We start from the raw sequence: 13,388 nt of genomic DNA, 5'->3' as shown, positions 1-13,388 counted from the left end.
TCAGAAGCCATCAGGACCCATCTCTTGATCCTATTTCCAAATGGGCTTCCCTTTTCTCCTTCACGGTTGACTAAATTTCCTTATGTGGAGGAATCCTGGGGAAGGGACATACTGGCCCAGCTCAGGTCAGGTCCCCACCGTGGGATCCAGCAGCTGGGGTCACACAGCTGCGGGGCTGCTCTGTTACTGTCCACAGAAGGGAGAGAGGATGCTGAGGAGGCACCCCAGAACTGTCCTCCGAGTTTCTGAGCGGAAGAATAGGACCTGCCCGGACCCGCGTTTTGGGACGAATAGGCATTAAAGAGGAGAGGGGTTTTTTTTCCTTTTATTCATAAAAACAAATCTGCAACAATTTATTAAAAATTGATACCATGCAATAGGGGTACGAGAAATTCCTCATTTACATTTGATTCTGGCAGTCCCAGTCTAATTTAAAGCGTTTGTGCACTAACGTCACTGGAAAATGCCTTCAGGCTGATGCCTCTTCGGAAATGAACGGTGTGTTTGCCGCGTATAAAAGAACAGAACCGTTAGACAGCTAGAGTCACTTCTGTGGGTCTTGTTATTTGCAGGGAAATTTAAAAAAAAATGGGTGAACCTACAGTATCATTAAGACGAAAATGTACTTCGTGGGTGAACCTAGAAGACTGTGCACGTTCAGGGGTCACAACGGGTTACGGACGCACACACTCACCTCCGACTGTCCAGTACTTTTGTTTCCTGCTACGCTGGAATAATATTTCTACAGGTATTGTGTGTGTGTATACATTATGTACAATGAATTGTCTCCTTCCCTTGGAAAAATTAACGTGGTCCTTTAAATTAAATATGGTTTTGGTGAAATCAAGAAAGCAAGTCAATACTGGTCATACACAGTGAGTGACAACACCGATTTAGTGCCTAAAACAGACAATGACTTCAATTTGACCTGTGATGTGCTGACATTTTTTTCCCCTAAAAGCTACAGTACCTCCATGACCTCTCTTGGGGGGAGGGGAGGGGAGAGCTATGCTACGTGAAATAGGGTGTTTTGAAATGTTGGCGATGGTAAGATTCCTGTGGGCCCTTTTGTCAAAGTCTGGTGGTGACAGCAGTATATTCCTGACTTCAGTGGTCTGGGAAGAGATTATTGCCTGCCTGTTGAAGCTGCCATTAGGTTTCTTTAGGGAGTGAGCGACCGCTCAGTTGTGCAGACGTCCTGGACGCTGTCCTTCAGGCCTTTCTTCAGCAAAGAATGAACCTGTCTAGGAATGTCACAAAAGTCGTTGGGAGCCTCTCTCCACCAGGTTATCGTGGTAGAGGGATGTGCTGGGAGCTTCTCTGGGCCAAACCCCTGGCGGTCGTGAGGGCCGAAGGTCATGGTCATCCTGATACCTCACGGGTCGGGGCTGCTTCACTGTTTGGTACGAAGCTTTCCTGGACGAGATCAAGTATTGATCCTCAGAGCGACCCTGTGAGGTAGGCAGGATGGGTGTTATTTCAACCCCAGTTTGTTGGGAAGGGGAAACTGAGGCTCAGAGAGACACCAGTGACTTTCCCAAGGTCATGGAGGGAGTCAGCCATGGAGTGAGGACTTGAGCCCAGGTTCGTCTGACTCCCAGGCCAGTGCTCTCTGGGGTCTGGTTGAAAGGGAAGCATGATCTTATGAATGAGAACCAGTGTGTCGACCGGTCACCCCCGTGACCCCCAAGGGCGAGCTCCCGGGCTTGTCCGGATGGAAGGCCACCTTTCGGAAGCCAAGGAGAGCCCTCGGCTAGCAACCCTCTCCCTATGACTACAGGGGTGTCTTCTAGCGGAAATGCCCGATTCACTTTGGTCAGAAACAAAGTCAGTGGAAAAAACCAACCCCAGCCAGCCCTTGGGCCCTGATGAGAGGTTAAAGTGCACAGTCTTTCTTTAGTGTGTTTGCTGGGAACAGACATTCCATGATTAGCTCGGGTGGTCCCCCTGATTACTGGAACACCTGATACAAACACAAGGACATGGCCAACGTTATGGGTGCATGACCGACTGTCAGTGAATGCTGCAGAGCGTGTCTGCAGTGACGTGCCCTAAATCCCCGCGGTCCCGGAACGGGTGTTATTGTGTTAAAGTGTGGCATTTATCAGAGAGTAAGGTCCCACCGGGAGGCATGTGAGTCAGCCTGCTCCCGTACCCCAGCCCTTGGGCCACCTGGCTGCCCTGCAGGCTCCCTGTTCCAGGAAGGCTGGGGTTGGCTGGGCGGGCGGCTGGGGGCCTGGCTGCCCTGCCCACCTCCTTCCCCAGAGGGGAGAAGGGCTGGCCTGGGGGGGCCACAGCCAGGGATGGTGTGCAGAGGCAGAGGCGGTTTCTCCAGAAGCCTCTCGCCTCCTCTTGAGGCTGCTCAGGGACACTCGGTGACTTCTAGCTGGAGTTCTAGTGATTCTCTCCTTGTCTAGGATTTTTTTTTTTTTTTTTTTTTGCGAAGTTTCAAATATCCCAGCTCCTCCTTCTTTGCAGACATCAAGGAAGAAGTCATTTCCACTCCTCTTCTTTGTGAAAGAATAAAAACTTCACAAATAAGGCGCGAGGTCAGGTGCCAAGTGCCCCCATCCCGTCCACCTGAGTGCCATCGAGCAGTCCCACAAGGCCAGCCGTGGCGCCCAGCTTCTCCGCAGCCAGAGCGGACGGTGCTCCTGTAGCCTCTGCTCCGTGTGGTTCTGTCACGGGGGAGGCCCCGGCCCCAGGCCTCCCACCCTTACAGGCCAGAGACCATAACTCGGAAGGAGGGTGGCACGTGTCTGTGGCGGGGGCTGGCGGTGGGGCTGACGCAGGGGCTGACACAGCTGGCGTCCACGCCTCCGATGGATGGGAGGTAGGCGTGGTGGAGGATGGGGAGCTGGAGGGACAGTCGGCGCTGGATGCTGTGGCAGTGGGGGAGAGAGAGAGAGAAGGGGAGGGGGAGAGAGAGAGGGAGGGAGGGAGGGGGAAGAGGAGTTTTAGTGAAGGCTATCTGGCTGCTGACCAGAATGTTCCTTGGACTCGCTTTGGCTAAGAAGCTGATGGTGGGAGAACAGTTATCCCGAGTCCCAGATCTGGGACCAGCCCTTGGGCCCTGACCATTCGCCCATCTAGTAGGTATTTAATGCAGGCCTACATCGCCCTGGGAATAACCGGGGAGACGACTAAGCAAAGGGGGCACAGTCTCCCTAAGCGTGCCGTGACTCCTAAGAACAGGTTTGGCTCATCTCACGGGGCTTTTCTGCTGACACAGACAGTTCTCACTCTAGTCTCTCGAGTCTCCAAATGGGCTGAGAGGCTTCTCACTGCTCTGGCCCTCCTCATGGCTCCTCTGGCCCTGACTTGCCCAGGACCTCAGCCCTTGTTGCTGGGCTGATCCAGTAAGTTCCTTCCTGGTCTTTCCGCTTCTTGGGTGACTAGTGTCATCTTTCCAATTCTGGGGCGGTACATTCAGGGCTGCCTAAGGTCTTTGGCCTAATTCTCCAGGTGAAACTTCTATCCCCTCTCCACCCAAACCCTACCCTCAGGCAGCTAGTTTCCCCTAAAACACTGTGAACGGCCACTCTTCCTTGCCTTTGCACATGCTCTTCCCCCAGCCCGGAGTACGCTCTCTGCCTCCTGATCAGAGGAACTGTTACCCTTCACTATCCAGTTTAAACCCCTCAGAGAGTGAGCTCCTTGCTCCTCTGAGCTCCCAGAGTCTGGGCTAAATTCTCAGCAGCACAGCCAGAAAAGGCCTGAGGTAGGGCGGAGGCAGGGCTGGAGTGTGACTCCCGGGTGGGTGCGGGGGGAAGGCTGGCTTCAGGCTGCCTTCTCGCTGCCCCTCTCTTCTTGCTGGTGCTCCCATGTTCCCATCAGAGCTGCCTCAGGTCAATAAGTCACCTTAACCATTGAAAATGCTGCTTGGGGTGGGGCGGGGGGGGGGAGGCGGGAGCTGTGCTCTGCTCAGCTCCATCCTGCGTGGTTCTCTCTCATATCTGGGAAGCCGCATTCTCAGTATCCTTAGGCCTCCTTTTGTCCTCAGTGCCTGACTGCTCAGGTGGGGACCTCTCCCCGCCCCGGATCCTCACAAAAACCCAGCAGGTAAAAGAAGTACCGCTATCCCCATTATAATGACTGGGGAAGGGTACAGAGTTTATGTAACTTGCTAATGGAAACAAAGCCAGAACTGGGGAAGGTGGGTCTCCTGCTTCTTCTGGGAAACCACAGTGCTTTGTGAGGGAGGCCCATCAACTCACAGGGGTCGCCTCATCCCCACAGGTGTGCCCCTGGTGTGTATGCATGGCACTGATGGGGTCCTGAGACGGATGGGTACAGAGGCAGTGCCACCCCCACTCCCTAAGGACCTGTGCATTGGAGAGTTCCTACCAAGGACACTTCACAGGTGCTCACGAGGTCAGTGTGTTGGACATCTCCTTTTGAAATTCAGGTTGAACCCGTCTGTGTAACCTGAGCTATGATTGGCTCCTTAACACAAGCGAGTGCTGGTAGAGTCCAGGAAACGGGGAGCTGAAGAATAAACTCTGAAAGGGTGTCTTGCCGGGGCACCTGGGAAGGACTATCGGCCTGGGCAAGGTGGACACGTGTCTGCGGCTCACAGAGCCATGCCATCTTGGTGTCTGGGGGGGTCCTGCGTACACTGTCATTCATTCCACAGACACTTGCCGAAAACCCACCCGGTGCCAGAGCCTGCATTCAGTCCAAGGGACATGGGGGACTCACACCTTATCCTCAAGGTGCTTGCGCTCTAGTGGAGGGTACTAACAAGTAAACCACTGACGACTGCCATATAACCGCCGGTAACTGTTCTGGAGTGTAAGTCAATATAGCTTTGGAGGCTACTGGCCCTAACACTAAATGGCCCCAAATTACACTAGGGTTGGTGATTTGGCTGTCTTTGCTGCTTGCCACTCCCCAGGGACGAAGTCTCAGCGTTGACATTTTTTTTTTTTAAGACTTTATTTATTTATTTATTTGAGAGAGCGAGCAGAGGGAGGGGCAGAGGGAGAAAGAGAATCCCAAAGCAGGGCTCAATCTCAGGACCCTGAGATCATGACCTGAGCTGAAATCAAGAGTCGGACAGCTTAACCGACTGAGCCACCCAGGGTTGGCGCTGCCGGGGTTGACATTTCTAATCGCTGCTTCCAAGCTGCTATAAGCAAGGAAGAACTAACCATTGTCCGTGAGAACGAAGCTAACACAGATGTCCAGGTCTTTGCTTAGATGTCACTTTCTCACTGAATCTCCTCAGATCGCTCTTTTTAAGGATTGTAACTGCTTTATTTTTCTCCAAAGCACCTATGACGTAATACATTAGATTTCGTTCTTTTAATGAAGTTCTTGTGTCACCAGATAGAATATAAGCTCTGTGAAGGAAGGGATTTTTGTCTGTTCACTTCTGTGTCTGACACACAGCAGGTGTCAGTGAGTAGTTGTGGAGTGCACGCAGCCAGGTTAAATTTTATATATAACGAAGGCACTGTGCCTCAGTGGCCTTGATGCTAGACAGACCTGGGTTTGAACCTATCCTATCCCCTACACTCAGAAACTGGGTGAGCCTTGACAAGTCACCTCCCCTTTCTGAATATTCGTTTTCTCATCTGTAAAACGAGCCTTGTAATTTGACCTGTATCATGGGGGTTGCCGCGAAGTTCAAGTAAAATAACCTGCCAGCGAAAACGCGGTGCAGATCGAAAACACGCTCTTCCGCAACAATAAGGAGAAAGTACTTACTGTTCTGGGGAATTTATATCTTCTATAGGGTCTTTGCATGTTCGGGAGGGCTCTGTTGTGTTCCACTGTAGCTGGGGATTTTGATCGAGGTGATTTTTTAAAACGGCCTTTCCCCCATCTGAATGCAAAACAACAAGATCACAACACATTTTGTTAACTTCATTTTTAAAAAAATGCAGTCTTTCTAGGATGCTGCCCAAGGAGAGAGAATGCAAAAGAGCCTATTATCCCTCCAGAGCTGTGGTTTCTGCAGTAGCTCTCTTGGGACTAAGGCTGTGAACCTAGAAGCTTCCACCCAGGGATGGAAATGGCATCCTGGGGATTTCCTTTCTCCAAGAAAAAAAGGGGGAAAAATCAAGTCAACCAATGTAAGCAAAATACTCGGAAATGAAAAGTTCTAATATAAAGACCCTTTTCATTGGAGTGCAGGGATGTAATGACAAAGGAAATTACCCTCCAAAGGTTAAAAAAAAAAAAAAAAAATATATATATATATATATATATATATATATCCATAAGACTGCCAAAGACTGAAAAGAATAATAGTCAGTAAACTGCTGGTGGGAGTATAAATTGGCATAATCTTTCTGGGGGGTCACTGTCAATAAGCATCGAACACTAAAAAAAAGTGCTTATCTCCTACCTAGAATTTTTATTTCTGGGAGTTTATCCTAAGGAAATAATGAAGGGTGTGTGTGAAATTATACATAATTATACATAAGATGTTCAAATCAGCATTGTTTATAATATAAAAAGTTGGGACTAATCCGAGTTTTTCCAGTAATAATGGATTAGTTACATACGCGTGTATGCATGGGGCCTTCAGTCAAAGAAATACTGTGGAGCCACAAAATGTGATGATGTGGATGCTTTTTCAACCCTCTGTGCTTCAGAACCATCTAGAGAGATTTAAAGAAATATTAAATATAAAAACCTTGCCCCCATCTGAGGGATCTGGAGGAGCACCGGCGTTTTGCTGTTTCTCTGCAGTAGGGAACTGTGTGAATGTCATTTCGCCCCCACGTGAGTACAGTGGGTCCTTTTTATTTATGGATTCTGTATTTGTGAGCTCGTCTACTCGCTAAAATTTATTTGTAACCCCAAATCGATACTGGTAATACTGTCACGGTCACTTGCCAACACACACAGTGTTGAAAAATGAACATGGACCTCATGGTCAGTAGCACTATAACGGTTGCCTTAGTGCAAGAAGGCTGTGATGTGCCCGAAGGAGAAAATACGCGGGTTAGACGGGCTTCGTTAGGGCACGCGTTATAGGGCTGCTGACCATGAGGTCAATGTTAATGAATCAACACTAAATAGTAAATAAGATGTCTTCAAACACAAACACACATACAACAAAGTTATGTATTGATTGACCAAAATGTCAACCTGGGAGAGCCTTGCAGGAACCAAACCCTGTATTTCCCCCAGGAGCAGTGGTTCAGTGGTTACTAATTAACACATGGTTCACAGCAACTTTACCAAACACAGTCACCATGAATAAGGAGAGCTGACTGCATATGCCTAGGATAAATTCCAAAAGTGGAACTGCTGGGTCAGAACGATTTCTATTTCAACCAGCAATGTTTGAGAATGCCCATTTCCCCAACTGTGTCCTCAAACTGTAACTTTTTGATCTCTTGTCTTTGCCAGTCTCATTGGTGAAAATGGTATCTCCTAAAGATCTCATCTGCCTTTTTTTAAGAGACTGTAGTTATTTATTTGAGAGAGAGAGTGAGAGAGAGCAGTGGGGCAGGGCTGGATCAGAGGGAGAGGGACGGTCAGAGGGAGAAGCAGGCTCCCCGCTGCGCTGCGCAAGGAGACTGACCTGAGGCTGCACTCCCGGGCCCTGAGATCATGACCTGAGCAGAGGCTTAGCTTAGCTTAGCTGACCGAGCCCCCCAGGAGCCGCTCCTCTACAGCCTTTTTTTTTTTTTTTTTTTTTTAAGATTTTATTTATTTATGTGACAGAGAGACAGCCAGCGAGAGAGGGAACACAGCAGGGGGAGTGGGAGAGGAAGAAGCAGGCTCATAGTGGAGGAGCCTGATGTGGGACTCGATCCCAGTACGCCGGGATCACGCCCTGAGCCGAAGGCAGCCGCTTTAACGACTGCGCTACCCAGGCGCCCCCATCTACAGCCTTTTAATAAGGAGTCAGCTTGAGCATCTTTTCATAAGCATACGAACCTCTTGCACTTCCTTCTGTGAGAACTCTCTTTTGCCCATTTTTCTTCTGTGTTGATCTTTTTTTATTAATTTGCATATAATTATATATATTTCATATAAACTATATAAAATTTCACCTTATACATAGGAAAATAAGCACATTACCTGAGTTACAATATTTTTTGGCTTGGATTGTTTGATTTTTTTGACTACTTATGATGGCTTTTGTGTTGTTAAAATTTTTTTTACAGTTAAACTTATCAACCTTTTCTGTTATGGTTTCTGTGTTTTGCATCAGACTGAGAGAGGCTTTCCCCTCTTGGAGATTATAAAAAAAAATTCTCAAAAAAATTCTGTGCTTTCTGTGCTTTCTTTTCTTTCACAGTTTCACTTTCTACATTTAAATCTTTTATCCATCTGGGCTTTATTTTTGTGTAAGGTGTGAGGTAAGGATTTACCTTTATTCTTTTCCAGATGGCTATCCGCTTATCCCCATTAAATGTACTGAATAATTCATTTCCCTCCACTAATTTGAAATGCCCACCTTTATCAGATACTAATATTAGTGTGAATAATTTTTATTCTTTCAATTTACTTGTTACTTATCTCAATTCAAACTTTTTTTCAATCCACCTTATGTAGGAGGAATTTTATAATTTGCTTTAGTACTGATACTTATTACTTATAAGAATAAAAGAAACTATAAAAAAACAGAAGAAACTAAAGATTTTTCATTGATTAAAAAAATAATTTTATAGCAAATTAATGAATAAATGCTGACAAAATGCAAACAATAGAAAAGTATATTAAATGAAATGTAAAAAAAAATCCTTTCTCACTGCACATACTGTTCCTTTCCACACAGGTGGATGTTGTTCACAATTTGGTGTTACCCAAAAGGTCTTCCAAACCTTTTAAAAAATGCACCTAACACACGTACACACAGACGTGTGCATGTGTGTGCATTTACGTATATCATCTTGCTGTTTTTGCTTGGCGAGCTCTCCATATTTACACAAATAGATCCACCCCATTTTCTATCAGCTGTATTATGAGCCTTGTTTGGTTGTATAATAATGAAACTGCCCTAAATGATGGAACATTTAATTCTAGTTTTTCTCGCCTACAAATAACGTTGTGATGAGCACCACGTGTACACATCTTTGCCCACGTGGCAAGATCTTGCTAGTGGAATTGTTAATCAAGAGGTCTGACATCTAACATATGGATGTGCCCGACTGACTTCCAAAACATTGCAGGAGAATGCCTATTTCTACACTCTTAACAACACCGGTGATCTCTGAAAATTTTGCTGAAATGTAGGCAAAAACTGGATTGTGTTATTTTTGGCTTGCATTTCCCAAGTGGTTGGTGAGATTGTCATGTCCTAGCTTACTGACCATTCCTTTCCCATACATCGAGAAGGCACATTTGAAACTGTGAAATGTTGCTGGGAGAAGGAAGGGAAACTCTTCATTAAGAACAATCAGAACCCCGGGAATGCTGGCCATGTCATTTACGCGTGCCATCGGAACCCAAGGGACTAAGGGACAGAAGCCCCGGCTCTCGGTAGGGTGGGACTCCATGTGGACACCGAACTGTGGATGCCACACGCTCCAGCTCTGCCTGTGTGGCTTCAGGTCATCCCCACCCCCTCCCTGAGCCTCAGTTTCTTCATCGATAAAGTGGAAGATGGCCAGCTGGTATTATCTGATACCCAGGTCCCCACGTTCTGGGGACCCCGCTGCCTCCTACCTGTGCTCTCAGTGAAGTTCCCAAGGTTGAGGATGTCGTTGAGTTCTTGGTAGTGGTTCTGTTTAATGTAGGTGGTCTTTTCTGGTGTGTCCTGCAGCTGCATGGTGACCTCTTCCAAGTCTTTATCCAGCTGGAAGACAAAGGCTCCAGCTGAGTCAGAGCCCCGGGCCCAGCCCCTTCCCCAGCTCACACGGGACTGGGCCTCAGGCAGGCTTCGGGAGGGCGCCCAGAACCAGAGAGGCCGCCCCACGCCGGGGAAGCGTGGCAGAGGGCCCCTGCCGGCTGCTGCTGCAGGCGGGGCTGGGAGGGGAGGGCCTGGCCTTTGCAGTGCGGTGTTCAGAGCGGCCTGGCGCCTTGATGGAGCCTTGGCGCGAGCCCAGGGAGGCAGGGCGGGAGAGCGCCAGAGCGCAGGCTCTGAAGTTGGACGGGCCTGGGGCAAGCCCAGGGCTGCCCCCTACTGTCTGTGTACTGGCTTGTGAGACTGAGTCTCACCTCCTTCACCTGTAGAATGCGGTAATAACGGTACCTACCTTTGTGGTTACGGTGGAGATTAAATGAGGCAACGCACTGAAAGTTTAGCCCAGTCCTTGACACATCGTAAGGGTACCCTGCTACTACAGTAAAAGTACTGTAATTACTGTTAGTGATGCCTAGCAGGACCCTTGCAGGGCAGACAGATCTGTGGGCTGGTCGGCTGTGAGCCTCACGTGGACGCCGGAGCTTAGCACAGTAGGGGCTCCTCTATGGGATGGACCGCAGCTGCCTTCAGTTACAGCAAAGTCAGGCGCAAGCCCTGGGGCAGTTCAGCCCTTGAGAAGCCTGGTGAGCACGTGTGTGTGAGCACACGTGTGTGCGTGTGTGTGTGCAGTGTGCGTGTGTGTTGGGGAGGGGGTGGTAACTGGGAAAGGCAGTGGGCATTCCACTATAGTGTAAGGGAGAGGAAGTTATAAACTGTAAAGTGTTGTTCTGATGTCAAGAGCACAGCCATTAATTTTTAAATACATTTTCACGTGGAGGAGGAGAGAGACCTTTTTCTGTGTGACTCAAACAGCGGGGCTAGGAGCAAAGGAGGCAAGATTGTGATTCGATTCCAGGAAAAAAAACACCCAGCATTTTAGGGATTTTGACAACGGCTTTGGTGTCAGGTTTCCTGAAGTGAGTGAACTCTTTATTGCTGGAGTGTGCAAGTAAAAGTCAAATGTCAAGACACGGTCGTTCTGGTCAGAGAGAGGTCTGAGATTAACACCGAACCAGCAATGGGCTTTGAGGGACAGAAACCTTCCCTACTTGGCTCTGGTGACCAGTGGGGGGCTATCCCATCCTAAAGCAGTCAGGCTTAGATGCACAGACAACTGGGTAGTAGATCTTTGTGACAGACTAATGTGAGCTCCCGAAGGGCTACCAGACCTAGCAAACACAAATATGGAATAACCAGTCCCATCTGAATTTCAGATAATGATGAATCACTTTTTTGGTGTAAGTATATCCCAAATACTGTATGGGGCCATCCTTATACTAAAAGTACAATTGGTTGTCTGAAATTCAAATTTCACTGGGGCATCCTGTATCTACTCTGGCAACCCTGTATCTCACTTCTTCCTCATGGTTGTCCAGCTAGAGACCACATTTCCCAGCCTACCTTCTATCTGTCTACGTGTGATCATGCAAGTTCTTGCCAAGGTAACCGGAGGAGACCCAAAAGGCGCACAATTTTTGCATCACTTGCTCATCCCTTGTGTGGACTTCCTCCTCCCCTCCTGCAACTGAGAACAGGACATGCCTTCCCCCAGCTTTAACTGTCCTGGTGAGGAATACACCTTGGGGAGCGGCAGACAGCCGGAGTGAATGGGCCTCATCCAGTCATATCCATGGAGGCAGAGCCGCCTGCCAACCTGGACCCACCTCCTCAGGACCATTACGTGAGAGAGAAATATTTTCTTTGGGCCACTTCACTTTGGGGCCTCTTTGTTATAGCAACTTAGCGAGCTATCCTGACTAACATGCTCTCCTTCGTTTCTTTCCCATTCCACTTGTCAAATGCGGCTTCCTCTGGGAAACATGAAGCCTGCAGACCGTAGGCCAGTCATACCCCCGACACAGAGACAGAGTGAAGAAGGGGAAGGTAATCTGGTCTCCCCTCCCAGGTATATAAGGTCCAGAACTAGAGGTCTGGCTTAGGCACCGGGGAATCTAGTTATAGCCTCTCTGGAACACCGAAGAACCACTTAAGGGCCCTCAAGACAACAGTGAGGTCCGCGATAGCAAACTCTTCTGCCTGAGAAGCTCCTCTTCACTCCCTCCTGTCTTGCTGTGCATCACATGGACAGGTTGGTTGCTGGGTTGGGAGAGTGAGAAATCAAGGGGGTGGGGGCCCTCACTCTTAGGAAGCTCCTATAATCTGGGAGCTCACAAATCTCCAAGAACTTCTTTCTTTCAGAGGATGTCTGGAATCGGGTAATGGCTGGACTCCACGAGCCTGGGCCAGCTGAGTGGATTCTGACAAACTGCCTCTGTCTAGTTTATGTCCCCACTGGTTCTCTCAGCTGTAATCCCAGCACATGGGACCGTATGACTTGATGCGGGGGGGGGGGGGCGTGCCCCAGAGGGGGGCAGTGCGGTCCAAGCAGGAGCCCTGAGGAGCCCTGCCGTGGGGCAGGCGGATGCAACTGGGAGGCTGGGCCCTGGCTGCCAGTGCTGGGGGAGTTACCTCGGTGATCTTCATTCGTAGGCGATGGTTTTCGGACTGTAGGCCCTCCAGGCGGGATGTGCTTGCTTGGTTCACGCTGGTGACTGAGGTGGACGTTTTAGAATCTTCCTTCTTCTGATTCTGAGTGAACTGGAATCGCCTGTTCTGGGTTGCTGCATCTGGGTTTGTTCTCAGAGTGATGAGCTGAAAGGACAAGGTATGGTTGAAGAGAGAAGCCCGGGGGGGCGCCTGGGTAGCGCAGTCGTTAAGCGTCTGCCTTCGGCTCAGGGCGTGATCTTGGTGTTCTGGGATCGAGCCCCACATCGGGCTCCTCTGCTGGGAGCCTGCTTCTTCCTCTCCCACTCCCCTTGCTTGTGTTCCCTCTCTCACTGGCTGTCTCTCTCTGTCAAATAAATAAATAAAATCTTAAAAAAAAAAAAAAAAGAAGAAGCCCGGGTTCCTACCCCATCCCCCCAATCTCCCATCCGCTCTGTTGCCACTGCAGGTTCTGTGCTGGAGGCAGCACAGACACAAGCCCTGGGCTCAGGCTTGCTGTCTCTGCCACTCGCTTGCCTGTGACCTTGGGCAGGCCCCTCCCCCCACGCTGAGTCTCAGTTTCCTTCCTTGTCAGCAGAAGTCTGGTCTCCTGATCCTGACTCCACCTGCATCCCAACCACCCCACAGAGCCCACCAGCGCCCCTCAGGCCTGATTCTAGCTGAGTCTCACTCTGTCTTAGGCCTCGTTCCACATGGAAAATAATCCCGAGGGCGACCTGAGGGTGACACTAGAAGACAGTGGATGGAAGCAAGGGAAGGCTTCTGCTTCTTAACCATTGCTGGATGTTGAGGACAGACTAGCCCGGTCACGGACAAAAGTGTTGTTATAGAAGAGAAAAGGCTGCCACTTGATCCTGATCTTATTTACTCAAGAAACACTTCTGGTCTGAGGCAGGCTCTGGGCCTGCATTGGAGAACAGGGACTGGGTGAAGCAGGGCCCCTGTCTGCCAGGACCCCAAGGTCCAGAGCCCAGAAGTATCGAGGGCAAGCTGGGCTGTGGATGTCATG

General features: G+C 49.3%; 1 protein-coding gene across 2 annotated transcripts in view; it reads right to left on the bottom strand.

Moving 5' to 3' along the window:
* Nucleotides 1–310: 310 nt before the first annotated feature.
* The window catches only part of GABBR2 (gamma-aminobutyric acid type B receptor subunit 2), a 336,632-nt gene continuing 323,554 nt past the window's right edge, over nt 311–13,388 (bottom strand). The window contains exons 16-19 of one of the 2 annotated variants that reach the window (XM_045780604.2): nt 12,344–12,526; nt 9,637–9,766; nt 5,713–5,830; nt 311–2,882 (exon numbers count right to left, since the gene is read on the bottom strand). In XM_045780604.2, the coding sequence (XP_045636560.2) occupies nt 2,717–2,882; nt 5,713–5,830; nt 9,637–9,766; nt 12,344–12,526 (597 nt within the window). In that variant the 3' untranslated portion in view covers nt 311–2,716. Of the gene's footprint in view, nt 2,883–5,176; nt 5,278–5,712; nt 5,831–9,636; nt 9,767–12,343; nt 12,527–13,388 lie in introns of those variants that run through there. The other variant, XM_087869533.1, reaches the window with a different exon arrangement.

Source organism: Ursus americanus, chromosome 18 (genome assembly GCF_024610735.1).
Source record: "Ursus americanus isolate L20-20 chromosome 18, mUrsAme1.1.p, whole genome shotgun sequence".
Classification (NCBI taxonomy): domain Eukaryota; kingdom Metazoa; phylum Chordata; class Mammalia; order Carnivora; family Ursidae; genus Ursus; species Ursus americanus.
The sequence above is the reverse complement of the archived record's forward strand: the minus strand, read 5'-3'. Positions and strand labels throughout refer to the sequence as shown.